Below are 27,672 nucleotides of genomic sequence, written 5' to 3' on the forward strand. Positions count from 1 at the left end.
GTCCACTACAGGTTTATGTAGTTAGAGTTGGCAATCTTTCTTACAGAACATTTACTATGACTGATGTTAGTAGTCCTGTGTTTGTCCGTTATATGTCGTATGTAGCACCAGGGTCTCAGAGGAACGCTGTCTCACTTCACTCTGTACTGTAACACTATACATGGTTGAAATTAAAATAAAAGCCACTTGAATTGCCTTGTTACCTGAGATTACAGTTTACAGTTAAGCAACATATTCATTTGTAATTTATGGACCTTTTTTTTTATACAGTAGTGATCATGTTTTGAATGTTGATTCCAAGACAGCTTTTGTCTGTTTGGCTTTTTGTAATTTTAATTGTCTTTCCAATTTGCCAGAACACTTCTCCACAATCACTGTCCACATATACATACATACGTTCATAAGAACACAACTCTGAAGCCAAGCTGAGGTACGGGAGTCACTGAATGGCTGGTTTATTTTATTGAACGTTGAAAACATTTTTGTAAAGTTGTCCTCAAATGACAAGTCATCTTCTCTGCTGGAATAGGAGACATCCTGGAAGAGGTGATACGCCAGTCTGACATCTTCCACCCAAATGTCATCTCCAAACTACTTGGACTTGTCTGTGAGTAGATACACCACAAACTATAATATGACATCCACAGCAGGCATTTAACTAAAATTTAACTTGATCTGTTCGCACAAGAGCACTAAGTAAATATCAGATAATGTTTCTTACCGTTCTGCAGCATTACTGTATTCTTCCTATCCTTGGACAGAGTGTGATCAGGTTTGTATCCACAGCCCTGCCTTGCCATCTTCTGGCAATTTTCATCAAACCTCTTTTTGTGGTGTGGGCGAACAAAGTGGTAGAGGCCTGTGACACAAGGCAGCAATAGCAATCAACTACAAACTGTTTTAGCAATATTCCACTAACACACTGTTATATTGGTGCGAAATTATGACTTTGACATTGTTATTAGTATTGTGTAAATGTCTGATAATGAATACAGATATATTCAGTTTTTTAAAAGTAACATTGGTTGAGGGGTTCCTAAGCTATTGTGAAAAACTGGGCAAACTACAAAGAACGCAATGATCCTATCCACAGTACATAGTTTCATTACGTATACATATTATGGTAGAGAAATCAATTTAAGAAAAGACTGGAAATTCATATTGACCAACTATGATCTGCACTGTATCCAAACATGCCAGTTCATCCAAGTTGAGGTGGGCAAGCCATGGTCAACATGTATGAAGGCTGAAATTAAATATGGTGATGTTGATGGGACAATTTAGGAAATCACTGACTGCAAGAGATTTTTACCCAGTTATTAAAAACAATCCATGTTAACAATTATCCTGGTTTGTAGTGCCGACGTGGGAAATTTTTCTATTTTGTTTTACTATTGTGATAGGTATGAATGTGCAATTACAATAAAGAGTTCTCTCTCTATCTTGAATTAAAGCTCATTTCATCTTTACCATTTGGACAAAACACAACTTTTACAATTTTGTACTGTGCATGACCAAGTTGAAAATCAAAATCCCTGCTTGTTTCAATAAGTCAATGCATTCTGCACATATTTCAACTATTTTGCTGGCGTGAGATTTTAAATAAACAAATTAATATTAAAAAAATAATAATTTAAAATATTTCATTCAATTCGAAAGAGTTGAAAAAAAGATAATGACTTTAATGGATTTGTAAATAAGTGAATTGGTTAGACACATTTTACCTAGAGAGTAATATGAACTACTCGTAAATCTAGAAAACGTGTTCCGAGTTCAGACCTGTGCAAAGCAGGTATACTTCATAGATGTAGGTGAGAGAGCGTACTCTCATGCCTCCAGTGAGTATATTGTCATTCTTAAAGTCTCAGTGTTAACCAAGTGAGGTATTTTTGCAGCTATTAATTTATGACAGCAGAAGATTTACCATGTAGGAGATTCTGAGTATTAGTGTCTTTGCCTAAAAATGCGGTTTCAGTCAGCAGGTGATTCAGGTCATCAGTCTTTTTGTAGGTGTGCAGCGCCCGTATGATGCGGTGACAGCAGACCTCACTCAGGGACTTCTTCATGTCCGCCAGGAATGTCTTAGCCCTGCTGGGTTTACGTTCTTGAGACAAATCCTCAGGGACACCCAGCTTCTTCAATGACATTAGAAGAAACAAAATCTGAGCAGCATAAACTTTTTTACCACTATTTTACAAGTACAGAAATCAATCAAAAACTAAGTATACTTCCAGCTCTCAAGACTGTCTTCCACGTGCTTACATCTCTCACTACAATTCACAATGTTGTCTGAGAACATCACAGTCCATGGAGACTACTGCCTGACCTCATCTGTCAACCATTAGTACTGCAAACAAAAGTGGCCCAGATCAGATCCCCATCTGTCATTCCTACTGCACACCTACTCATGTATCTGGCTCTTACTCTGACTTATTTCTGCAGTACCATATTTCCTTTCTTGGCATGCTACCATGTGAGGTCCAAAAAGACACAATGCGAATACTTCTGACCTTCTCTATATACCAGATTAGGCTTAACATTATGAACCCTAACAGCTGAAGTGAAGAAGATTGATTCTCTCTTCATCATGGTACCTGTCTTGGTTTATATTAATTTCCAGTTTGCAATGGTCAGTATCTATCAAAAGTGGTTCAAGAAAGAAAGTGTGTGAACCAGCGACAGGGTCATGGGTGGCCAAGGCTCACTAATGAGTAAAAACTGGCCTATGTGTACTAATCAAAAAAAGCGACTGTGGCTAAAACTGCTAAAAAAGTCTTGGTTGATTCTGATAGAAATCTGTCAGAATACAGAGTGGATCACATATAAGTATGGGGCTACATAGCTTCAGACCAGTCAGGGTGATCATGCTAAGCCCTGTCCACTGCCAATAATAGGTAATTAGAATTGAATTATTTTTTTGGGTCATATTAATGACCCTCTCAAATGCCTTTTTGTGTGGCATGGTGCAGCTAGAGAACCATAAACAGATGCAGCATGTGAGCACACTTTCAATGGAGCCACAGTAGAAGATGATCATTACTTGGATGTTACTTTGAGATGTAAATTTTGCATAAACATTGTTGCAGATCATGCACACCCTTTCATGGAAATAGTATTCCATGATGGCTAAGCAAGATAATGTAAAATACGTTCAAAAATGTTTTGAGGAACACAACTCTGGCTGCAAACATATTGGTGCCAGATAACCCAGACGACCTTCAGAGGTCTTTTGGACTGTTTCGGAAAGTAAGGACAACCAACACAATATTAGGAAAATGGTTATAACGTTATACCATACTGGCATACTTCTCTGTTAACACTCAATGCAAAAAACAAATCTAGTTTTCGTGCCTTAGCATACCTGAAACAGATTGGTATATATGCACCAAGAATATATATCTTCCTTAGCTGCTGGTATATCTCATCTACTTTATCCTGCTGTAGTTACTATAGTTCTGCACATCCTAAATAACTGTACCAATATCCTTCTTCTCTGAGCGATACTCTCACTTTCCAAGACTATGTTAAACAATCTGGTTAAATTTTCACTGCTCTCCCTCCTATACATCTCCATACCTCCACAGGTATGTCATTTGTACCAACTGCCTTTCCAATTTTCATCCTCTTCAAAATCTATAGTAATCCCCCCTCACACATACACACAGACACACACACACACAATTACTCACACACTTTGTCTGTTACTCATGATGTGAATTAGTACTTCTTACACTGTGACAATGTCAGAAAATGATCTACCTTTTGCTCTCGCATGTCCTCTTCAATGGTATTGCTGGCTTGCTCCAAAGCATCCAGCAAGTTGAGTGGTCTCCTGTTATTGTGCAGCACCTCATACTGATTAAGGAAATTGGCCATGTCATTGGCTCCATTCTTCTCATCTGATCACAAAAAAATAATCAAGGACTCACATTGGGGCAGCTGTACATTTTAAAACTAATATTTGCATTTCTGTAGGTTTCGGTTTAACTGGCTTTTAGTTACTTCAATTTATACCATTTATTATTGAACTCATTGTTTCTAATGTAGTTTTTCTCCATTTAAACTCAATGAATTGTAAAGACATTCTAGTGAAATATATCTGGTATAGCAAAAGCACACCTTGATCTTTAATATGCTAAAACGAAACATAGCAAAACATCAAACCACATCCATTGTACTAACTGAGTCTCCTCCTCTTCAAGCTGGGAAGGTATGTGTCCAACACCTTGGCCTTCTGGGTGTGAGAAGTTTGCAAGTAGCGGCGAGAAGTGGAACTGGAGGACTGAGTGTCTCGTGAACACTCAGTCTCGTGGTTGTGTGCTGGAGCCTTCTTCCCAACCACAGGCCTCTTAAATGTTTAATGCACACACTGTCAGGAGAAGCTGACCAACTGACCTGCAAACAACTTTCATAAAAGCGTCTACACATTTTACTGCACATGCAATGATATGATATGTTAGCCGATATTTATTATTAAAAGAATCCGACAACAAAGGTTGGCACGGTGTTACAAAAACCCATAACTCTAACTTTATTATAAAAAAACTGGCAGAAAAAACTAGAAATCAAAGTTCATTAAAAGTATATTTTGGCGAGATAAATAGTGCCATAGACATTAATGAAAATACTCAAGGTAAATATTCACATTTTTAACTACTCTGGATTTTTTTTGTTTTAAATCACAACTCAAGTTTCCTATCTTTTCAGAGCTTAAAAAACCTACCCACAAATCCGGATTACCAACAGTACTATTAGCTGGTTCCTTAACAAAACTGAATAATGAAAGAATTTGCAGCATTGTATGAACTGTGCAGGTGCGACTACCCACCATTTTTTGTGCAGTCCTGAAGAACTGAGAGACATCACGGACGACATTGCCAAAGGTGTCATAGAGGCGCACATAAGACCTCACCCATGATGGAAGCATGGCCCGGGTATCAGCATTTTTAAATCTGTTGGGAAACTTTTCATTTTAGTTTAAGAATACTTTTTTACATTTTCAATTAATAAGGTGAACTAAGCACTTAATTGAGAATTTTTTAAATGTGAAGCTTCGGAGACACTGTCTGGTATAGTGGAGAATGTTCCCTCTTGTATGATGTTACTTAATTAAGTAAACGTGGTCTATATCTGACCTCTGATCACACAAGAAGATCGCTCCATAGTCTTCCTTGTGACGAATCACTCTACCAATGGCCTGATTCACAGCTCTGAAAGCCTGCTGTCTGTACCAGTCTTGCCCTGATAAGTACTGTTCACACACATACACACACACACACACACACACACACACACACACACACACAGAAATCCAACTACCGTTATACGACCAAGCAATCCTTTAGTGTACCTCAATAGTTAATTTTGTTGATTTTCTTTCACCTTTTGCCCTACAGAATTCTTTTGATTCATCTCATCCAAAAATTGCATTTTCAGGACAACGCGAGGGTCTTTTTTTGGAGGGAAAGGAAGGCCAGTAATGATGACACCCCGACCAAACATGTCTGCAAAATCCAGACCCTCGCTCGCCTAAGACAAGAAGATATAATTACATAGCAGCTTTGAGAGAAAGTTTTTGTGTAACCCTACATTAAAATGAAAGAGAATCCTAACTCCATATCTACGTTTTCTTAAATGTTTATCCAATTAGTCACAGCCATCATAGAAAAAGAGGTAGGTTGCAAAATGGAAAAACAGCATAAAACGGTTAACAAAGAGAGATATTCATGTCACAAAAATGAACAGTCATTCCCAAAACATTGTATGGTAATACACTTGTAAACAAAAGAAAAAAAATTGCCTGATGTTGACACAAGAGGACAAGGGTACCAAAGATATGACATGTCCTTTGAATATCATATACAATTGTGATCAGAAGTTTATGAACACTCATCATGGGTATGAATGTCATGATTATTTTGGGCTTCTAATGATTTCTTTCAACTGCTCTTTTTCCAGGTTGAAATGGTTTTACAGCATTCATCTATTATGACTTGAACATTATTGGATGCACTACTTTAAATTAATTGAGATTTTATATTAATCGCACAGGGTCAAAGGCATATAATAAACTCAAATATCAACAGACATCCACTTAAATCTTTCATAAGGTCTTTGTCTTTCAAATTGATGAGGTCAAGGCCATTAAACTCATCAGTGATTGTGATTTATTACAGCTGGAAGTTTCTCTTTGCAAGCATAAAAAGGACAAATATTCAGAACAACATGAAAGTCCAAGGAACTCAGTTTATGTAAATTGGGAAGGTCTCTTGGAACCATTCTGAACTGCAATTCCAAGATCATTAGTTCAAACAACTTCAATTAAATACAAGATATTCAAATGACTCACTACTTTACCATGCTCTGAAGGGGGGGACTCTAGGATATCAACAACTACAACATTTGCAGGTGTCCACATAGATAAGCCAAATGATTTCTGGAGAACAGTTTTTTGGACCGAGAAAAACAATGATCGAGTTGTTGTCCACAATTACAAGGTGTGTTTGGACGAGTAAAAGTGAGGGCTTAACACCTAACAACACTGCACCAACTATCAAGTATGGTACAGATGGATGATTTGTACGAACATTCATGATCATGATGATTGTATGTAAACTTCTGATCACAACTGTATACCCACACTATACAGCAAAAGTTGGAGCTGAAACATGACAACAGAAAACATTGTAGGACTTTTGCAGAGTCCATGGACAGCCTCCTCACCTTCCCTCGACACACACCAAAGAAGGCTCCTCCTTTGGATCGGGGATCATTGACTTTGGTGTAATAACCATCAATGACCTAGGAATAGACAGAAAGAAGCTCAATTTCTTTCAAATCTTTAGATTTTTATAACTATAAAAAGCTTAGGATATTTCTTCAGATGTGAAATGTTTAAAGAGGGGTTCACAGCCGAGTGATAAGACACCTAAAATATAAATAAATACTAACTTCATTAAAGGTGCCCTTCTCTGTAGGTTCAACAAACATGGGCTTTAACTTCTCAATGCGGTTTGCATGTCCAGTAGCCTGGTGATAACACATATACACACGCAGGAAATTACTTTATACAGTAACATCTTAGATTGTTATAAATGATTAAATTGACTGTGGAGTACCTCACTTAAAAAGAAAGAAAGAAAGAAATGAGTTCATACTGGTTAAAAGGCTTTTTACTTTTAATTATTACATTTATATTTTGATATCTTTACTATTTTTTAAAATATGCACACTGTACCCTTACGCACCCTGATGGCTCCCCGCCCCACCAGCTTATCGTTGTGGAGGGGTTTGTATGTCCCAGGTATCCCAGAGGCTAAATTGTGAGGGGGCTATTTGCCCCGTGGTAGGGTCACCCATGGCAAACTGGTCCTGGTTGAGGGGCCACACAAAGAGCGATTTAAAAGGCCCCTGGTAATAGAACGTCAAAGGAACAGTTCCTACTACCCGGGACAGGGTTACCAGGGAGAATGCTGGACAGACCACGTGAACGTAAGGGTATAGTTAGAAGTCCACAAAACTTTGAGAAGTTTTGTGGACTTTGAGAAGGGTGTCTGGCCCATTGCTCCGGGCCATTCGATCCGTATACGACTGTTGCAAAAGCTCGTCTGCATGGCCCATCATCCACTGGAAACAATAGCAGAGTTGTCTGTATATTAAATTTCCATTAAATGTATTTCTAATTTGCTAGACAATACAAAATATAATTCATGGAGAAAGAGAACACAAAACATAAAAGTGACTAGAAAAGCTAAAAAACAAAAAAAAAAAAAACCAAACCCTTATGGTTTTCCACAGGTGATTCTGCTGAATTACACTTACCCTCCAGAATTCCAATGTTTTTTCCATTGAAGGAAAGGAAGGGAAAAATACTAAGAGTCCATGAGGAACCAGACGACTCAGGTTGGCTGAGAAAAGAACACAGGTTACAAAACTGTATCACAATCAAAACCAAGGTAACAATTAAGTTTAAAATCCAGGCATCTGTGAAAATAGAATTTATGAAATTTAACAGAGTTAAAAGTTAGCAGAGAGTTAGCTTGCTAGTTTCCACCTAAACATAGTACGCCATGTTCTGATCGAGAGATTTCTAAAAAAAAACATTACAACATACAGCCGAAGGATGGACGCTAACTTTTTTTTTTTTAAAATGGGCTTGTTCAGATTGAATAGAACAAGATAAAAGCCTTAAAATGTGTTAAAAACACAACAGCCTCAATAAATGCAGAGTAGTTTGGGCCCGGAAACTGGGTTCAGGTACGTCATCACTTAATGAAAAAGATAATAAGCAATATGAAATAACCATGAAGATCAGAGCATTAAGTTAACAGTGTTGCTGATGTCAGTAAGAAAAAAAAATCTCCTTAGAAACAGCAAAACCAAACAATTTCAATACTGTATATTGTGATCTTACCAACAGTGTTGCCTAAAGATGCCATGTTTTCAGGAACAAACCTGTGACAGAAATTTAAAGTTTGAGTTTAGCAATCAAGTAAAAACTTCACAGTCAGAACCAATGTAGGTATATATTAGTTCTGTCAGCGTTCACACGTTAATCTGGCGTTAACAGGCTTAAACGCGTTAAGGCAGTCCTCACAATTAACATGAAAAATATTTTAACGCACTCAATCCATCTGGAGTGCAGAATATAAAACAGTATGATTGGTGGGGTGTTCTTTCTAATACTTATCTTGCAATACAAAGTGCATAGAAAAGACTGTTTTCTTGAATTAGTATTATATAAAAATTAACTAAAGTCTTACATACACATAAAAGGATTTAACTTGACTTTATAATAAATCAAAACATGAGAAAAAAATATCGTTACACAACGATAATTGACTCCAGAAGTCAGAAAAACTAGCAAATAAATGAGCAAATTATAAGTTTTGCCATGCACCTTAATTTGTATTTAGGCATATGGCAAAACATATTTCATTTCAAACAACTGCAAATTTCCAAAGTGACCTGTTAGAAAGTAATCATATGCTAAAAAAAGAATACTGACCTTCGATCAAACGCTGAACTTAAGGGCACTCCATCTGGGCCTTGTGCAATGACGCCCACAAAGATCTGGTCGCGCTCAATCACATGGCTGTTCTCCAGACATACTGGGAATTCTCTGTAAGAGGAGGAGCAGAAACTCACTGTGATCAAGTTTTAGGTTTACCCCGCTGTCCATGCAGCAAACAAAAGTTTACTAGTAATGCTACTTCATATGATACTTCATGATGAATTTCTATTCAGTGAAGGACAGAAAAATTGGAGGTTACAACATTTTCAAAAAGCATTACACTTACAGAAAACCATATATGTTAGATGTATTAGACAGAATTTTTTGAAAATGTAAAGATAAAATGCCGCAAATTCATCGGCATGTGTCATACTGACTAACTCCACTCTCAAGAATCCTGCCCATATTTACAAGCTGCTACACTCGTCACTTTAAATAACATCAAGGTCAATTGGCATTCTCTTTCGAGGATGCCAATGTTTACATTTTGGACAGAGAGGACAGATGGTTTGAAAGAGGAGTGAAAGAAGCCATCTATGTCCACTGTGAGCGACCATCTTTGAACAGAGGCGGGGTTTACGACACCAACTCTCTGCCATCTATAATCCAGTTTTGAGATCCTTCCCAGACGCCTTAACGCCCACTCACATCCTGGGCCATCTGACCTCAGGAATTCGCATGATAAGGTGGGGCCAGGTTTCACAATGAACACACCCGAAACTCTGGCTGATTGGGACCCACACCCAGTTTCCCACCTTGGCTCAGGCGACTAGAGGATCATCAGGGGGTCCTTTTGTCCCTCTGTGGGGAGAAACTCCCACTAGGTTTATATCTGGGACTCTCCACCATTTGACCTTAGAACTGAAGAAGCTTCTCGGATGAGAGGTGAAACGTCTTCAAGCAACTTAAAGAAGTCCAGACGCTTTCCTTTGCAAGCTCCTTTGACCATCAAGGTCAATTTAACTCTTTCAACTGTAACTTGTAAATTTAAATTGTTATTGATCCTTTTACTTTAGTCATAAAGTGTGTATTTGTTTCTTACTCTTCTTATATTTATTGTTAGTCATTTGCACTGCATGGAATTGGAGCCTCATCGTCTTGTCTCGCTATATACTACACTGTATATAGCAGAGATGACAATGCCTTTGGATGCTAACAAATTGTTAGAGGATTACATAGATCTGTGTATTGTCAGAATCATTCTGATTTATTCATAGACCATGTCAAACAAGTTCTCCTGGCTATAAAATGAATCATTAACTTTTATGTTGAGCATCGTTCAATTGCTAGAAAAATCAAATAATGAACAGAAGATTTAAATTATGAGATAGTGAACAGTTTCTACATCAAACAGCAGTTCACTGTAGAAAGGGTTTAATTCTTCTGTTCAATGTTCAGACTAAACAGGTATAAAGGTGATTGTTTTTTTTTATTTTTTTTTATTTTAAAGTAGTTGCTACTCAAGCTGGTGTGGGAAAAATGTAATTGTGCAGCAGGGCAGTCAGAGTGACAGCTAACTTACATTCTCATCTCAGATGTGAAAGAAGACAGGGGCGATAGGGTACCACTTGTCAGAATGATGCAGCGAATGCCTTGATTCACCAGATCTTGCATACTGAAGGCCGGAGAGAAGCACCAGTAACTCAGAATATTTCCTGCAATTTCCAGAGAAACACATCACATTTACCTGTAGTACGAATCTTTCATACACTAATAACGATTGAAACTATAACTTTTAACAGGGTTCACACTCTAGCGGAAATATATAAATGGTATTAATAAAATTCATTCTGTCAATGTGGATCCATGTAACACAACAATGCATCAGGTTGTGCACCGTTACCTTGCTTTTTTGATGAACCTGAAGCCCACATATCAACACTATGTTTTTTTGAGTGAATGCTGGTGTCCCGATGGATATGAACCTGAGCCGAACAAATGACAGAAGCTCATAATTAGTTATTTAATTTCCAAGATTTCTTTTTAAATTTAATATACCGGAACAATGGTGATAGTTGTGGCAAAGATATGCTACTTTTAGCTGGTTCCAATATGAACACGAATTGTATCCCCCCCCCCAAAAAAAAAAATTTAAAAAAAAAAAATTCCATTGACTTAATGAACACACCTTGAAATGAGCCGTGTTGGTTTCCATCTGGTGTAGTTTCTCCTTTTCTGACGGTTCACCACAAAATACCAGCTGAAATAACAAAACAAAGGAGAACCTTCAAACATGCCACAAGGTGATTAAATAACTACTCTTTATACAACGAAGAGTAATGAATTCTATAATTTTATTGACTGTCCTCAATCAAATCTGTTAGGCCACACAAATAATATGGGACCAATGCATATTAATTTTCACTCAAAAAGACAAAAATCCCCCCCCCCCAAAAAAAGTTTAATATTGACCAAATTCTTTAATAGCCATACAAAGTGTACCTGTATGATATCAGAAAGCTTCTGGAGTCCACTAGTATTGAGAAATATTCCTGGCTCTGAGGAGAAACATGCATCAAACAGGTCATTTGTTAATTAGTTGCACTGATCGGTATAATAAAACCAGCCAATGTTACAAATGATAAATGATGTGATAATGTGTCTAAGCCAAAATATGATGCCTTACGTTGTGCCAGGTATCCAATGATGTGCTCCAGAGCTTCATAGACTGCTGTCTTGCTGCTGAAGGTCAGATTAGCTTTTTCGAACACCTCATAGATGAAGCTAAGACACAACATAGAGACATGCAGTGCTTATTAGGTTTATTATAACAGTTAAGATTCAGAATCATTCTCTCAGCAGCTTTAAGTGAGAACCCGCACTACGGTTAAGGTACTAACTACAGAGACATTCTATGACCACACTTTATTTGTTCTACCATGCTGTCACCTACATTCCAGGTTTGGTAATGCCTTGATCACTTGGATCATAGGCATCAATGGCAGCTTCCAGATCCAGTAGTATCTCTGTTAAAGCAGAAAATAAGTTTTGAAAATTAACTCTTGTCACAAACCAACAGGACGACTGACTCCGCAATACTTTAATAAATACTTACGTTTGATTTTTGCAATGGTGGACAAACCTAATTTGAAACCTAAAACAAAAAAAGAAAATATTAAAAGACGTGCAGCTGACAATCCTTTACTTGCTTTACAAAACAACAAAAAATTATTACTATTAATAATTTAATAAGGCCAAGGCTAAACTAAGGCTAATAAAGTTAGTGAAGACTTAGAAGGTAGAAGTAAATCCAAACTTATACAAGTATACAAGTAGCCCAAAATGCCATGAAATTTATACATAACTATACTATATTCCATGGAAAACTCTTTTAGAAACATGTATATAACCTGAGAAATTGAGACAAGTAGGTTTTCTTACCAGAAGCGGAGGTTTCTCCATGAAAGTCTACATTCACAGAGTCTCTGTGGCTGATTTCTTTAGACTGCTCCACAAGCAGCCTGTCCACAGCATTAATGGCTGAGGCTACATCGTAGGGAGTGAGATCAAATGATGTTGATTCTTCACATGTCTTTTCCTGCAAATAAAAGAAGTAAAATTTCCCGGAGGGATTAATAAAGTTTTATCTAATATAATATAATATAAACATTGCTACCCCAAATTGAAAGGTCTGCAAACGTTCTCTTCATGTTTGAAAATGGAATATGTATCAGCCTATAAATAATAGTGATCGCACCACATTGTGTTTTATTTATTACAAATTGTTTGTAAAGCTTAAGTAACTGGAAATTTTAATACATTTCACTTCAACTATTATGGCATGATGATGACATTAGTACTTTAGTATGCCCAAGAGTACATTTCATACAGGAGTTTGAATTTATGTTTTTTAGGTTCTTTAATTAATAAAAGAAAATATTTGTTCATGTTTAAATACTGAACACTGAGCATTTTGTGAAATTGTAGATCTACTGTAATCAATCACTTGTAATGCACAGTAATGACATGGGATTTATTAAAAAATGCATTTTTTTGTGAAGCTATGCTGTTCAATATCTGGCTTGCAAAAGGATAGTTCATTAATGTGAATTTGTGCATGTACTTGTATTTCTCTACACTAAAACAAAAGGAAAATCTGGAAGCATTTGTTTTAATATGTGCTTAGGGTTTGAGCAGCCCAGCGGTCTTTATTTAGGCTCTATGTGGCATACAAGTTAAAATGAATTTGAAAGCCTTAGTAGTGGGTCACTTCTGGTCTTCGAAGCTTTAATTTAGTTTACTTAGTGAATACATTTAACAAAGGAAAGATATAACCATACCACATTGTGAGCCTCGTCAAAGATAACCACAGCTCCATTCAGGTCGATACTGAGTGCCTTACGGCTCTGTGGAATGGAAAGACGGAGAGAGCGAGAGAGTGGCAGTTGAATATTAGGATTCATGGAAATTGGAAATGACAGTGCCAATCATAACACTAAAGTCTCTTTCAATGCTCAATTATGGTCACATATATCATCCTGAGATGTAATGAGGATGGATGACTGAGCTCACCTTTGGATCTAGCAGGTAGTTGTATGGCATAAAAATGACATCTGCTTCTTGTTTCAGTGAACGAGAGAGGTAGTAAGGACAGACTCTGTGGAAAAATGTGCAAATCCGAAATCAAATACATGAACTTCAAACAAAAACAGACCCATCCTGATAGCTGGGTCTAAGTGTAGCCAGGCCTATATAACATCTTACATCCTGCTACTGTGTGTTGGATAGTCTCCGGGGAGCCATTGCACACTCTGCAGTTTCGGTCCTGTGCGCTATGGTTGACTCCTGGCTTTATTGAAGTGGTGCTTAGGGCCTATTGTTGTGGTGCCACAATCAGAGCCTCTGTGCTGTCCTTTAAGCCAGCCTTTGCTAGTTGCCATGTCAATGGTGCGTGTGCTAGAGGGATTGTGCATGACAATTCCTTATCATGTATTTGAGTCACCCAAGCAGCTCATCTCGGGTGGCCCATCTTGCTAGTGTCTTCATGGATGCTGAGGGTTTCATCCTGAACTCACTAATCACCTTGCCTCTTTCTATTGGTTGGGGTGCTGGAGTTTGGGTGAAGATCTCTATAAACTGTGAGGACACCGTATGTCCTGATATCAGTAGCCTATATAAGGTGTCAGTGGCCATTTTATTATTTCGGCTATGGTACACCCAGGTACTTTTAGATTGTTGATTTGACCACTCTTATTTATTTTTGTTTTCGACCTCTGATGGATTTCTTTGGGTTTTTTCAGCATTATGATGTTTCTCCTTCAATTGTATTGATATGACTTTGGTCCTTGTATTGAAAGTTTTAGTGAACTGATACAAAATACAAATTCAACACTTTGATCAACTCTAGATCTTTTTTCTGCTTAATTTGTCATGAAATGATGAAAGACCAGTCCTTACCTGGCCATGAAACTGTCTATCAGTCAGTTATCCAACTACTTTTAAACTGCTAAAAATAGAGGACGATGCATTAAAAATGGCTGCAATTCCTAAACGGTTAACACCAAATATCTGTTAAGCCCCATTCATTTTGCAAGTCACTTAACCCACTCCACCCACTATAATGAAATGCCTCTATTTTGTAACATATTTATTGGGTCACCTCACTGTTCCAATCAAGAGTTCAGCTTAACTTTAAGTTGTGACCCATCTATAGATTACCTACAGGGGTTTCACACTGGCTACAGTTTTAAAGGGTTTTGCTGGACAGCGCTAAATAGCATCTTATACTGAAGTAAAGAGGATACTACTAATCAAGTGACTGATTAATAAAATACTATTTGATTCATTAGCTACTATTAAGACAATACTTTGGTGTCACACAGAGACATACCCACCTGCCAATGCTGATTATTTCTTACCAAAGTAAGAAAGTGCAGAACAGAGACTTATTAGTGAAACAGAAATTTACAAAAAAAAAGAACACATCAATTACACACCTCTGCTTGTTGCCAAATTGGACCAAATCCTCCACATCAAGGATAGAACTAACAAAGTCTCTATCAGTGCTCTTTTCTAGAAGAAAAAAAGAAGATCAAGCTTAAGATTGAGTATTTATAAGATAAATTGCTATAAATCACTGATGGAATAGAATAGAATAGATTAAACCTTTATATTCCCAGAAATTAGAAATTTGGGATGGTTACACAGCTCTTATAGCAAGACAGATATAAACACAAGTAGTCCTTTATACACAAGAAACCAAATTCATATGTGCAGATAAAAATTTACAGAGAGATGTATAAAAATGACACGTGTCAAGTTTCCTGTTTTCTATCAAATGGGGGATTTTTATATAAGTTATAGAACGGCGTCATAACAAGTTATTATAATTTGCTATCCTCGAAGTAACAAATGCATGGACCACATTCTCAACATAACAATTTTCATTCAAATTTTTACAGCCACTAAAAGCAGGCAGTAGACATTTCATTAATATCCACATTTTGGACATTCCTGGACTTCAAACTTCCTCACAGTAGTACGTGAGGCCAAGGTTGTACGATACATAGAAAGTTATTAGTGTTGAATAATATAATATTTGAATGATATATGTAGTCTGTACAACACAAACAAAAAAGGTAAATTACATGCTTTTCTAGACTATTATGCTACACGGATATAGTCACTCTGTTAGACCATTACCTTCAAGTTTTTTGTAGTAGACACATGACCTGGTGGAAACTTTTCCTCTGCACATATGAACCTGAAAAACAAAAAAATTGATTCCACAATAAGACAAAAATCACTAACTATCTACCCATAACCCGTTACTTATCATTTTTTTTCCACCAGCTAGCTCATTGGCTCATTTTTAATAGTACACATACAGACATTAGAAAGGATAGCGTCACATATGTCTTTTATGCTTTATTCCACACACAGTTAGGTATTGCAAGTTATATGTAGACTGGCACACCCAGGCACCATAAATCACTGGAGAAGAGGAGACCCGTCTCTGACCTTTGGGACTGAGAGGGCCTGCGGGGGGAGGCCTTGGAAGGTGAATCTTCATGTGACTGTTACGTGAAAAACACGGTTGAGACACTCTTGTTGCAGATGTAATAACTATTTTTTGACATGCTGGTGAGGTCTTGTAAGATGCCCAAACCACCTCAACTGGCTCGTTTGAATGTGGAGGAGTAGCCTACTTTAAACTCTGAGAAAATTTACCCTGGATAGGTTTCCCTGTTTGACACTGAACAAGTATAACAAGTTGGTAGAGGCACTATTGGCACGCAGTAGAAAGACAACTACTAGCAAATGGCCTGAGCCCACCAAAATTAGAAAATTGTCATGATGTAATGTTGTAAATATTTAAAATGTAGAAGCAGTAGACACCTATTGCAGCATAACTAAGGGAGGATTCAGGGTCACTTGATCCAGCCCTCACTATACGCTTTAGAAAAGAGGAAGGTTTTAAGCATGATCATAGTCTCCGTCTCCTGAATCCAAACTGGAAGCTGGTTCCACAGAAGAGGGGCCTGAAAACTGAAGGCTCTGCCTCCCATTCTACTTTTAAATACTGTAGGAACAACAAGTAGGCCTGCAGAGCGAGAGCGAAGTGCTCTAATAGGGTGATATGGTACTACAAGGTCATTAAGATAAGATGGGGCCTGATTATTTAAGACCTTGTATGTGAGGAGCAGGATTTGGAATTCATGTAAAGGGGCTGGTGTGGTGGCCGTTGGTTTCATTGAGCTGCTTCCACAAAAATGAGGAATTCATCTTGCTCTCAGATATAATAAAGCTCCACCGTCTTGAACTAGAGCGGGCGATAGTAGTGCTTGTGTTCCTGAGATCTAATGCACACTGAAGGCACCACACCAACCAGAACCTGCAGCAGGTGGAGAACTGATTTTATAATGCTACTGTTGGCGGCTGACCAGAACAAGGATGAAGTTACTGTTTCGAGTGGAAGTCCAATAGAATACAGTTGGCACAACTGATTTTTGTTCTTTGTGAATGTAGTCAAACTTTAAGTAGATTTTCCTCCTTTTTTTCAGCAGTGAGCTTGAAGAAATTCACTGTTTTGTGTTTAAAACAATTCATTAGACATAGCAGTTAAAACATCCCATTATATTTATATCTCTAATATTGCCTTTATAACTTACTTTGACGTGGTTGCTCTTCTGACACATGACGTCCTGGTTAATACACAACTGCTCTCTTGAGCCCATCACACACACCTTTGGGCTGAATCGAAAGAGACATGGGAGAACTGGTTTACCACAAATAGCCAAAAAAACCAGAACAGACAAAAGGTGCTGCACTCAGTAAGACTTCAAAATGATTATAGCTTATGTAATAACCCTTTAAAGCACCAGTAGTATTTGGTTAATTGGGACTTGTGTGTTGCTTTTTGAGATCTTTTAGCCTGTTAAACTTTGTCAGATACATTCTGTTATTAGGTTTCAGTTATCAGGCCTGAGTGTTTTTTTGTGAAACTGAACTCATTACACAACAAAACAAAATAAAAACGGTAGCTATTGTACCATTCCAGGATCAAATTCAGCTATACTAAAATGTATACTGTAAACCTGGTAATTAAAATTTGTATCTCCCTAGTATATACTAACAGTAGGGGTTTGGTGTCCTCATTACACCATGATCACAAAACCTATTAGAAATGTTGTTTTATATTGTGAATAGCTGTCATTCAGACAATCATGCATGATCAAAAAGTTAGAAATGCTTACCTGTATGAAGTGTTCTTTAACTCATTAATAACCTGTGTAAGCTGAGAATGTGTCCTCGTTGCATATATGATCTTGGGGACATCAGTGTAGTAGGCTTGACAACAATAAGAAAAGACAATTAGGGCTTTATACGTTGCTGAAAAAAATTAACTGAACACTTTTTAACATAGTATACCATCAAGTCAAACTTCTGGGATATTGGGCCTCATTTACTAACAGTGTATATGCGCAAATCTGTCTTTGAAGAAATTTGAGAATTTATGCAATGATCCAAAAGAACACAGACAATACAGTTTGAACAGATTAAACAGCTGAGCAATAAATATGCAAAAGTTGCAACATGATGTATATTCTAAACTTCTATATCAGCCTTCTGTCCAGATTGACATTTCTACAACAGCTGTTTTCCCAAAGCGAGAGACTGAGCACCTGCCACAGCTATTAGCTGTGCTACCACCTCATGGAGCCCCTGAACACCAAGCTGAGCAGCCTCCTACATCTCAACCATTCTTTGTACGATTTGAATGCATAGCTGAAACATGGGGATGACAACCCATCTTGACAGGGAATGGAAGAAGGACATCCTACCAAATATTGACTTACAACCTTGTTAGAGTAGTACAAATGCTGTCTTGAAATATGTAGAATATTTCCATGTATGTTTGGAAACATTACATGTTTGAGTGAATCGTTAAATCCTATTTTCCTAACAAAATATAAAGTGGTTTGAGTGCTCAAAAAGAGTAGAAAAGCACTATAGAAGAAGCAGTCAATTTACCATTTATCAAAATATAAAGAAATCAGTGCTAGCTCATTTTCTATTGCATAGCGATGTAAGCACACAGCATGTCTTCGTAGCTTATATCCTTTGCGTTTTTGTATATGTATCTGTTATTCTTCTTTGACAAGTAAAATTACAAATGACTCTTGATTTGCAGATGATACAAACATACATGGTTTGTCACCGTCAGCTGTCCCCCAGGAAGACATAGGTGTGTTTGGAAACATCTCCTGGCCCAGCCTCTCTGCCATCATACAGGTAGACATGGTGTCCTTGAAGTTCTCCCTCCAGGCCAGGGTGGCACACAGCAGGCACAAAGTCTTACCTGTGCCTGTTGGGCTCTCCAGAACCCCATTGACTTTCTGAAATAACCAGACAGGTAAAGATATACATCAAATAAAATAAAATAAAAAACAAACGGAGAAAACCCAAAAACACAAATTGTGATGGTAACAACATTAAAATATTAGAGACTTCCAGGTATTAGACTACGCTTTTATGAGCAAAGATTTGGCATTGTGGAGAAAGATCTCCCTTTTAGCAGAAAGAAATATCTAGCAGATCAGGTTCATAAAAGGGCAGATATCTGCACAGATCAGTTAAAAGGTAAGGTGAAAAATAAATAAATAAATAAAACAGCACAGCGTGTGTCAAGATCCATTAGGTGACAATTGTGTACAAGTTTGATCAAACTCTGACCAGCACTGTAGAAGTAGAAATTCTTGTGACTTGTGGCTGATATGTGGATATACACCTTGCAATTGCATAAACTGATCAGACCTTTGGCCAGATGTGTAGTGTGGTGAGAAGTAGAAAAAAACTATCAGAGAGAGTACACAACCACATGTTTAGTGCAAAACTGTCTCGGGAGCCTAACATAAGGATGGTTCAGGTTCAGTAAGCTTTCACTGCCAGAGCAAATATTTTATGATTGAAAAACATTGTAATCATTCATACACATGAAAAGGCAGATTTTTAAATCAGTTCTTGATTAAACATCGGGGGTATTTGAGCTGTTTGTCAGCTGTCAAGAGCCAGGGTAAACCCAAGACAAGTCAGCAGAGTGCTATTTATTGTATTACATAGAAACTGTAAAGAAATTCTAAGGACAGGTCAATGACATGAAGCCTCTTTTGTCATATGTTTTTTTCCCCATTATTATCATTATATTATGTGAAGCTACATTTTGGACAAGCAGACGTCAGACGGCTTGTCTTTCGGCAAATGGTAAGCATGGTGGCTTCATGGGGCTTTGGAGCGTGATGTCACGGGAGGGGGTGTGACTGCCGAAGTGCCATTTTAGCAGGCCAAACAAAGGGCTGAAGGAGCGAAAGCATCAGCAATGGCTCGCACTTAATGTGTTGTTGGTTGTTAAATCGCACGATCGGGAAGGGAATAAGCTGGAAAATCGGCTCTATTTTTATTATTTCCCCACCTGGAAGCATCATGAGGGAGCTCGTGTATCAGATGTTACCAAAAGAAGTCATCTAGCCTGGATAGCAGCTGTGAGACGAGCTGATACTTGCAAGAAATGTGTCAACTCCAAAGCCCAGCAGCCATGACTACTCGGTATTGCCCCCATTTCCATCAACAGACATACACATGACAGTCGATTCTTACCTCCTGAAGACATTCGATTACTTTGTTCATGTATGCCTTCTGAGATTCATACGGAGAAAAGGGGAAATTCACTGTCACTCCCCTAAGAGTCAGCGAAGGCATCCTGTCCTCTGACGATTTGTAGAAAGCAGTTCCCAATCGCGCCCAGTTTTGTCAACGCCTACGTAAGGACGATCGCTATTGGCTGTCCAAGAAGTCGCGAGATAACTAATCCCATAATTTACTTAATTGGTCCTGCCTGAGCATTTGTAACAGACACTGTAGGAAAGGGAAATAACATTGTGGAAGACACATAAAGTGAGTTAAAAAAACAACCTAAAAGCGTTTAGAATACATTTTGCAGCGGAAGTATGGCGTCCCGCTTGCCCTTCACAATAAGAGCATTATAGCGGATTATAATGGGGGACGCTTTTATTTTGTATAACTACCGGAAGTAGTTCCTGTGTACTGACGCTAGCTGGGTAGCTAGCGCCGCGTCGCTTAAAAAGCAGCCGGGCTTGTCTTAAACTTAAGAGGCTGACACTCGCTAAACCACCCGATCGCTCGCCAAGCGACTGTTTCACACTGGACTTATTTTTCGTTAATATGGGCCGATAATTCCTTTATTCTAGTGGTATGCCGGGAGTGGTGCGGCCTATTCGGATTAACGTAATGATGACACTATCAACGGCGCGCGTCAGTCCGCCCCTCCTCCAGTTTGAAATTGACCTTAGAAGACACCGTAGCGTATGCTGGACCCGCATGCATCTGTCCACCTCTCCTACGTTTTGAAATTGAGATTTGAACGTCATTTTCTGAAGTATTCGGAACAACAGTGTAAGGTTTGACAAGGTAAGTGTATCTCTCTCTCTCCGGTTTAAAATTTAGCTTTGAAAGTGATTTTTTAATGTGTCTGGGTGATTCTTTGTCGTGGTCATGTTCGGCAGATGCTAACGCTAGTTAGCGGGTATTCAGCCGAGGTCTACAAAATGATGGTATCTACAAATGAGGTATCTACAAAATGATGGTGTGGTTAGCACTTGGACGTCACTTTATTCCAGAGGTATCGTTTGTAATTAAAACTTGTAAGAAGCGAAGTGATTTTTTTTCTTTGTATGTGTATCTTGGCGATCGCGATTTTTTTCATGTGACTGGGTGATTCTTTGTCTGTCGTGGTCATGTTCGGCACCTAAAGCTATTTAGTGGATATTAAGCGTCTCCCGGTTTGAAAGTGATTTATTTATGCGTATGTCTCTCTGCCTGGATTGGAATTTATGCGTGTTTGGGTGATTTCTTTGTCTCGTGGTGAAGCTGGATGCTAAAGCTAGTTAGCGGGTATTCAGCCGCGGTCTACAAAATGATGGTATCTACAAATGAGGTATTTTAATGAATATTTTAATGCAAGTTTCCTGTTTTATTGTGAAGGTCCGCGTCGTATGTGAGTGTGATCAGTTTACGTTTCCCCTGTCCCGTCAGCCCAGATTCCTCCCAGCTGTGTTGCCCTCCTGTCTCTCAACCCCTGATTACTGGTGTGTGTATTTAAGCCCTGTGTGTTCTCCTGCCTGTTGCCGGTTCGTCTGTGTTCCTCCGTGTCAGTCTGTGTAACTCCGTGTCAGTCTGTTACCCTGTGTTCCACGGAGTCCTGTTCCTCGTCTGCGTCTCTCTGCTATTCATCATCCGTTGTCATATGCTCCCAGGTCTGTTATTTTAGTTCTCCCAGTTTAGGTGTCTTTAGTTGTTTGTTATGCCCCACTGTTTGTTTGCTTCTACACCTCTGTAAATAAAACCACCGGTATCTCATCCACTGCCTGCATCTTGGGTCCTCCTTCTAAATCCACACGGCTCGCCTCGGCAGCCGTGACAGGTTGAACATGTAAAACTTGCATGTGCCATTCTCCTCATTTTTAAACTTTAAAACTTGTTTTAAAACTTTTTTTTCTTTAAGTTTTTTTGGGGGGGTGGGATGGAAGCAAAGTTTGTGTGTGGATGTATTGTTGTTGTTCTTTGTTTGTTTTCTCATACTATCAAAATAAACTAAATTGGTATGCAGTTTTTCTCTCTCACTTTCTGCCTCTCACTCTTTGTATTTACAGTGCAAACAAGATGGAGAGAAACATTGTCTACTGCCTGCTTTGTAAAAAGCCGCAACAGTCCATTCGCACACACCTGAGCAGAGTGTGCCTGAAAGACTGCACACCACAGGAATGTGAGGAAGAAGCTTCCAGAGCCATTGCTTCACAGAAGCTGTTTTCTAATGAAGGTAGAGTCTGGAACTTCTCAGAGCTCCAGGAGTACTGCAAGGATGAAGAATCTTGCATTAAACTCTGCACTCGCCTTCAAACACGTGGATTTATCATCACGAACAGTCCCCAAGCGTTTTCGACAGTTGTGCCAACAGCGAGGTATGATGACCTTATTGCCACTTCCACATATTGGATGACACATACAAACTTTCAATAATGTCTTACCTCTGTCACATTTGCAATAGGTCTGATAAGAAGGAAATTCTTGCCGTGGCCAAGAAGGATATTGAATATTTCCACGCAAGACTTTCAGGCGGTGATTGCATCCCCACATATGCAATGACTACCTTCAGACAGTACTGCGAGGCCATCCTGATTTTACAACATGGACTGACAGGAAATGCTGTTCAAGAACTTTGTGTAAGTGCGCCACCAACAACCAAAGTGCACGATAAGTGAAATGACAGCTGATGTAAGTCTGTATTTCTTTAAGCTCCAACACCTTTTTTTTACATACACAGGTAGAGGACTGGATGGCGCGGAAAGCAGTAGCTGATGGTGTTGAGCTGAGTGGTAACTTGAAGATAACCAGCCAGGAAGAACAAGTAAGTCATTCATTCTCAGCAGCGACTCTCTTCTTGCTCTATAGGCACCTTGTGAATTGATTTTATGAGATATTTAACATTGATTCCTTTTTTTCTCTGCAGTTGTTGGACTGCTATTTTAGGAACATCCGTCCAGTGTCCTTGCAAAATCAAATTGCTGGCAGCGATGACAGGGGCAAGTTCTTCCTAGGAGAATGTGGGGTCCCACTGTCCAACCCATCATTAGATGTAAAACGCCTGAAAGCGAGGTGAGTGCTTGACCTAACTGGATCAATAGCATATTAAGAAAGATTTGTTTCTTTGATCTGACAGAGAAACCCTAACCCTGGACTCATAACAGTCAGCCACATATGTTGCTGTATGTCAGAGATGTTCGCCCCTTGTATTTTGGTTTTTTCATCTCTCTTGGCTCTAATTAATTTGCATGCATTAAAAACCACAGATACCTGAGCACTGAACCTGGGGATGCTATGGCTGAGTCAGCATCAAGCTCAGTAGAAGCCTCTTCTGTTGCATTGCTTTGTTTGTTTTGTATGTATTTCAGAATGAAAATACTTTTACCCACCTCAGCCTGCACGTGTGCAGATGGCTTTGGACAAGGAGAAATGGCACACCAACAAGCCCACTGTCAATGCCATCTTGCAGGCCTGGGTTGCTCCGCAGCCCAGTATACAAGACAACCAGTCCCTCATGACACTTAAAAAGTTAACGGCTACAACAACGGGGAAAAATTGTTTAAAAAGAAGCCTTGCGGTGGATCCGATTCCTCCCACCCAAATGTTATTTAGGTGAAAATAAAACTGCCACCGGACACGTTTGCTTGAGGAATCCATCAGACCAGACCACCTCCATTTTATGAACCCACAGAACCCTCCCCATCCAGCTCTCCCCTCCTCACCCCTCCTCCTCTCCCATCCTCTGTGTGGAAAAAACCATGTTTCAGAACTGTCGGATGTTTATGGACGGGGAATCCAAAGAGTTGCCTTGGTATGTGCAAATACCTTTTACGTAGCCCATCTCAAATTACGTTAAAAAAAATAAAGAAGGCAATTTCAGAATACCTGTCTCCAGCTATCCCTCCTAGGTCAACAAAGGCACCCATCTTCCACCATGAGCAACAGGAAGGCCTAACCCAGAAGAAGCCTAACATGAAAAAACAACATGATCTGTTACCTTGTACAGACTGGTGGAGATCGGAGATTTTAACGAGGAGTGGCCAGAGACAAACGGTATGTAAAATCCACCCTGAATGAAAGAGCTGAACCTCGGAGGAATAGAGTACAATCGGATGATCCACACTTTTTTTTATTAAAGTTTGCAAAATTTACAGACTTATTAAAGCGGTTGATCATCAGAAAAATGTTTCAGAAGACCGTTATCATCAATCTCTGAATAAAAATAACCACAAACTTAGTAACTTTGATTAAACCAGCTATCTCAATAGAAGGACACAGACTCTAATTGAGGAGATGCTAAAAACTCAGCTCAGAGATCAATTTTTATCCTTCATGACTATTATAACCAAAGCATAGAGTATGAGTTTAAAATTTGTTTTCAGTTTTCTAGAGAGGCCCCTTTGAGATGGCAGCATCCTGGGAGAAACGGAACCTGGGCCGCCGTCTCCAGCCCGAGTCGTTGGACCAGAACCAGGCGGTGGTTATAGCCGAGCTAGCAGACTGGAATCCAGCTACCACACCAGCAGTGACACACCCAGTAAACCAGAACAACAGCCACAGGTGAGCAGGGAAACGACACAGCTGAATAACCGTGTCAACCCCTCACTGAAACAATACAGCTTTGAGTTACACTCACAAACCTACACAGATTGAAACCTTGTGTGCAGACCTGCCTCCAAACAAGAATAACAGAGGACTCCTCCTCTTATTGTCTTCCTTCCTCACCATCCTCACCAGAACGACAGGTCTGCACTCCAACGAGAGACCCCAACACACAGAGGAAACTGCAGGACTGGAATCTTCATGTGAAGAAAATATCTGTGATCATCGGTGACTCCTATGTGCACAGACTCCTCCGTCCTATAAAGCAGAGGGGTACAGATCGACAGATTTCCATGAGCGAAATGTTGCCACCCGGTGAGGCCCAGTTGGAGAAAGCACCCTGTGGAAAATCTGGTTTTATAACTTTGGACTGAATACCAGTGATGGAGCTGAAAATGGGACTAAAGGCAGAGCAGTCAGCAATCTTTCTAAGGCCCTTATCTGTAAAGAACAAGCCACAATGTTGGATCTTAACAACTTTATTACAGGTTTAGATGAACAGATTCCTGCACTTCCTACTGTGATATTCGGCACAGAAGGACAACATTCACTCGACTAGTAGAGCAGCAATGTGTATGTTAGAACAGTGGAACCAGTGTGTAAATGAGCCATCCCCATAAGCCTTGGAAAAGTGGGAGGAGTGATTCACCTTTCTTAAGTTCCAATGCTCAGTAGGTCCTTTGGACAGAAATAAGTTCTTCTTCTTTCAATAATTGTTTATTCTGTTCATTATAGAATCAGCTATGCTCCAGTGGTCAGGAGAAGCTTCTGCTATATGAAGCTGTTACAGTGCTTTTTGTTACACTGAACGAGAGTAGTTTTTCTTGTTGCTTGTTTGATCTACTTCCATTTAAAAGATTATAATTACTGAAGTGAATGTGTTTTCAGATAGTTTACAGTGCCACTGAAGCTCCACTCAACCAAGTGTGCCTCAACAGTCTGAAATGAAAAGATTTTTCTTGCTTTTTTATAAAACAATATAATATAAAATAATATAATATAATATAAAACAATAATTTTGGATGTTTCTTTCGGCTCTTGAGGTGCCCTCATTGAGTGGGGTTTGCCCAGTATCCTCGAGGGTATGTGAGGAGCCTTCCATAGTTGGGTTGTTTGGTTTTTACCCCAGCAGCCATTCATCTCCATCTCAACAGTTCATGACCAACATGCCGTGGCTGCCCCCTGTACCTGTTGAGTACCTGTACCCTCATCCACTGGAGCCTGGACCTCCAGCTGATTGCAGCCACTTCAGTGCAAGGAGGAGATGCTTGCTTTTTGTGTGACTGTCTGTCACCCTTCCCTTTCTACCCTAACCCATTTTCCACTCCAGCTTCTACCCGACCCGGTTCAGACCCCTCCTCAGTCAGGGAGGGGTCTGAACAGACTGTCGCAGGATTCTCATTAATACAGGAAAGAAGGGATTTGAAGACGAGATGAGGACTTTTAGCAATTCCCTCCCCCAACCAAATCCTAACCTTAACCCACCATCCAGTCCTGTGCCCCTTCTCTCCTCATACCGGTACCCACAGTTCAGACCCCACCTCAGGCCCCTTACTGCCTGAGGAGGGGTCTGAAGTATTTTCCAGCCTTATAAAGAAAGGGAAGGCTGAAGTGGCAGACTGTCATGCAAAAAGCGAGCATCTCCTCCTTGCACTGCTTACAGTCAAATGACAAAATATATGAACTCTTTTTAAACAGGAAAAAGGAAGAAATTGTACACCAGAGGGGGCAAGAAGGAGAAAACTTGAATATAAACTCAAAAGAAAAACCGCTGTTCCTTCCCTCCCCCAGAAGGCAGTAGAATATCATCATGTTAAATGTTAAATGCCACTTTGGGGGGGGGGGGGGTAAAATTACTTGACAAATATGTTTCTCTTTTTTGTTATTTCGTCCCTCTTTGTTACAGCTACAGGAGGACAATAAACAGAAGAAGGAGAGCGGCACCAAAGAGGCGAAAAAACGAAAGAGCGCACCACCTCCTCCCCCAGAAGGCAATAGAATATCATCATGTTAAATGCCACTTTTTTTTTGGGGGGGGGGGGCTTTTTTTCCCATTCAGATTGCATGGTTTAACATGCTATGCTTTGTTGAAGTTCTTTGTGTTTCAATAAACTCCCTGTATTTACACAGTACTGCATTGACTTATATTTTCCCAGTAACAGCGGATTACCATGGAGCGTACAGTTTTCAGTTGAGGTTGTAGAAGTCTGGCAAAGCAAAAATAATAATAAAAAAAGCTGTTTAGATCCACAGCTCAAAAAACTCCTACGAGGGCAGGAGGATGCCACCTTTACACAACATGACAGTCAACCTCTACCACAGACGCGGAGTCAGGACCCGCTGTTCACTTTCAGTCCAAAAGTCTGGAACAGCAAAATCAGTGACTTCAACTTGGTGGGGAAAATGTGTCACGGTCCCCGTGTCTCTCTGGTTCGCTCACGCTGGCTACAGGTTTTGTTGTTCTTGTTGTTCGTTTTTGTTTTCTTTGTCTCTCCTCCTCCTCTCTGCCTGGGTGGAGATCCTTACGGGCTCTCGCTCTTGGCCCACGCACCTGTGTGATTGTGTCCACCTGCTGCTGATCTGGCTGATTTCCCCAGCTAATATTCAAGGAAGTGGCACAGAGCAGCTCACCGCTGGAACGTTGAACCTCCTGAGTTCGTTCATTATGAGAAGTGTTTGTAAAATTTGCCACAGACGTCCATGTGATCAACAACAGACACACGTGATTCCCCTTCGTGGTCTAAACCAATCAGTAAATGTCCGTGGTCCAGCTGGAAGTGGAGGTGGATATAGACAGGTGAGTAGCTTGAATGAAGCGATATCGATTCATTAAATCCTGAATTGAATGAATATAAATGTGTTTTACCAGAAACGCCAGAATCTCAGGTTAAAGCTCACAAAACTATTTCAACAACAACCAGCAAATGAGAGCAGGAAACGCATTCCACACGAAGACG

General features: G+C 39.4%; 2 protein-coding genes across 6 annotated transcripts; one reads left to right on the top strand and one right to left on the bottom strand.

Annotated features, from left to right (window-relative positions):
* Window positions 1–426: 426 nt before the first annotated feature.
* Window positions 427–20,474, bottom strand: LOC146679426 (regulator of telomere elongation helicase 1-like). 2 transcript variants are annotated; one of them, XM_085450453.1, is made up of 29 exons: window positions 20,111–20,474; window positions 18,663–18,852; window positions 17,710–17,803; window positions 17,125–17,206; window positions 15,656–15,716; window positions 14,950–15,025; window positions 13,526–13,610; window positions 13,294–13,359; window positions 12,395–12,551; window positions 12,069–12,107; window positions 11,907–11,979; window positions 11,640–11,737; window positions 11,456–11,511; window positions 11,142–11,213; window positions 10,857–10,938; window positions 10,536–10,668; window positions 9,008–9,121; window positions 8,414–8,454; window positions 7,822–7,907; window positions 6,952–7,029; window positions 6,724–6,801; window positions 5,383–5,529; window positions 5,136–5,251; window positions 4,829–4,952; window positions 4,183–4,348; window positions 3,760–3,899; window positions 1,925–2,135; window positions 722–859; window positions 427–605 (listed from the first exon to the last, which is right to left on the bottom strand). In XM_085450453.1, exons 1-29 carry the CDS (start codon window positions 20,210–20,212, stop codon window positions 592–594), a joined length of 2,919 nt encoding a protein of 972 aa, XP_085306579.1. In that variant the 5' UTR covers window positions 20,213–20,474; the 3' UTR covers window positions 427–591. The 2 variants fall into 2 exon arrangements, with proteins under 2 accessions (XP_085306579.1, XP_085306580.1); XM_085450454.1 differs by lacking the exons at window positions 427–605; window positions 722–859; window positions 1,925–2,135; window positions 3,760–3,899 and having other exon boundaries at window positions 4,281–4,405.
* Window positions 20,475–20,853: 379 nt separating this feature from the next.
* LOC146679427 (uncharacterized) lies at window positions 20,854–26,687 on the top strand. Of its 4 annotated transcripts, none has more exons than XM_085450456.1 (9): window positions 20,854–20,941; window positions 22,183–22,491; window positions 22,578–22,752; window positions 22,854–22,937; window positions 23,040–23,185; window positions 23,380–23,924; window positions 24,009–24,166; window positions 24,496–24,673; window positions 24,851–26,687. In XM_085450456.1, exons 2-6 carry the CDS (start codon window positions 22,193–22,195, stop codon window positions 23,636–23,638), a joined length of 963 nt encoding a protein of 320 aa, XP_085306582.1. In that variant the 5' UTR covers window positions 20,854–20,941; window positions 22,183–22,192; the 3' UTR covers window positions 23,639–23,924; window positions 24,009–24,166; window positions 24,496–24,673; window positions 24,851–26,687. The 4 variants fall into 4 exon arrangements, with proteins under 4 accessions (XP_085306582.1, XP_085306583.1, XP_085306581.1 ...); XM_085450457.1 differs by having other exon boundaries at window positions 23,380–24,166; window positions 24,851–25,030; window positions 26,622–26,686; XM_085450455.1 differs by having other exon boundaries at window positions 23,380–24,166.
* Window positions 26,688–27,672: the final 985 nt, after the last annotated feature.

The sequence above is a fragment of the Copadichromis virginalis genome, unplaced genomic scaffold, assembly GCF_057382275.1.
Source record: "Copadichromis virginalis isolate Kocher_CV1m ecotype Utaka unplaced genomic scaffold, C_Virginalis_male_GT1.1 unmapped_scaffold_2, whole genome shotgun sequence".
NCBI lineage: Eukaryota > Metazoa > Chordata > Actinopteri > Cichliformes > Cichlidae > Copadichromis > Copadichromis virginalis.

Bases quoted from the DNA above. Each gene is read 5' to 3' on its own strand.
- LOC146679426 (XM_085450453.1), bottom strand. From the start codon at position 20,212: ATGCCTTCGCTGACTCTTAGGGGAGTGACAGTGAATTTCCCCTTTTCT. The intron at 11,738-11,906 runs GTAGGTGACAGC...GTTGTGTCTTAG, and splicing joins GGCATTACCAAACCTGGAAT to CTTCATCTATGAGGTGTTCG. The intron at 7,908-8,413 runs GTAAGATCACAA...TTCTTTTCTCAG, and splicing joins ATCTTTAGGCAACACTGTTG to CCAACCTGAGTCGTCTGGTT.
- LOC146679427 (XM_085450455.1), top strand. From the start codon at position 22,193: ATGGAGAGAAACATTGTCTACTGCCTGCTTTGTAAAAAGCCGCAACAG. The intron at 22,753-22,853 runs GTAAGTGCGCCA...TTACATACACAG, and splicing joins ATGCTGTTCAAGAACTTTGT to GTAGAGGACTGGATGGCGCG. The intron at 22,938-23,039 runs GTAAGTCATTCA...TTTTCTCTGCAG, and splicing joins TAACCAGCCAGGAAGAACAA to TTGTTGGACTGCTATTTTAG.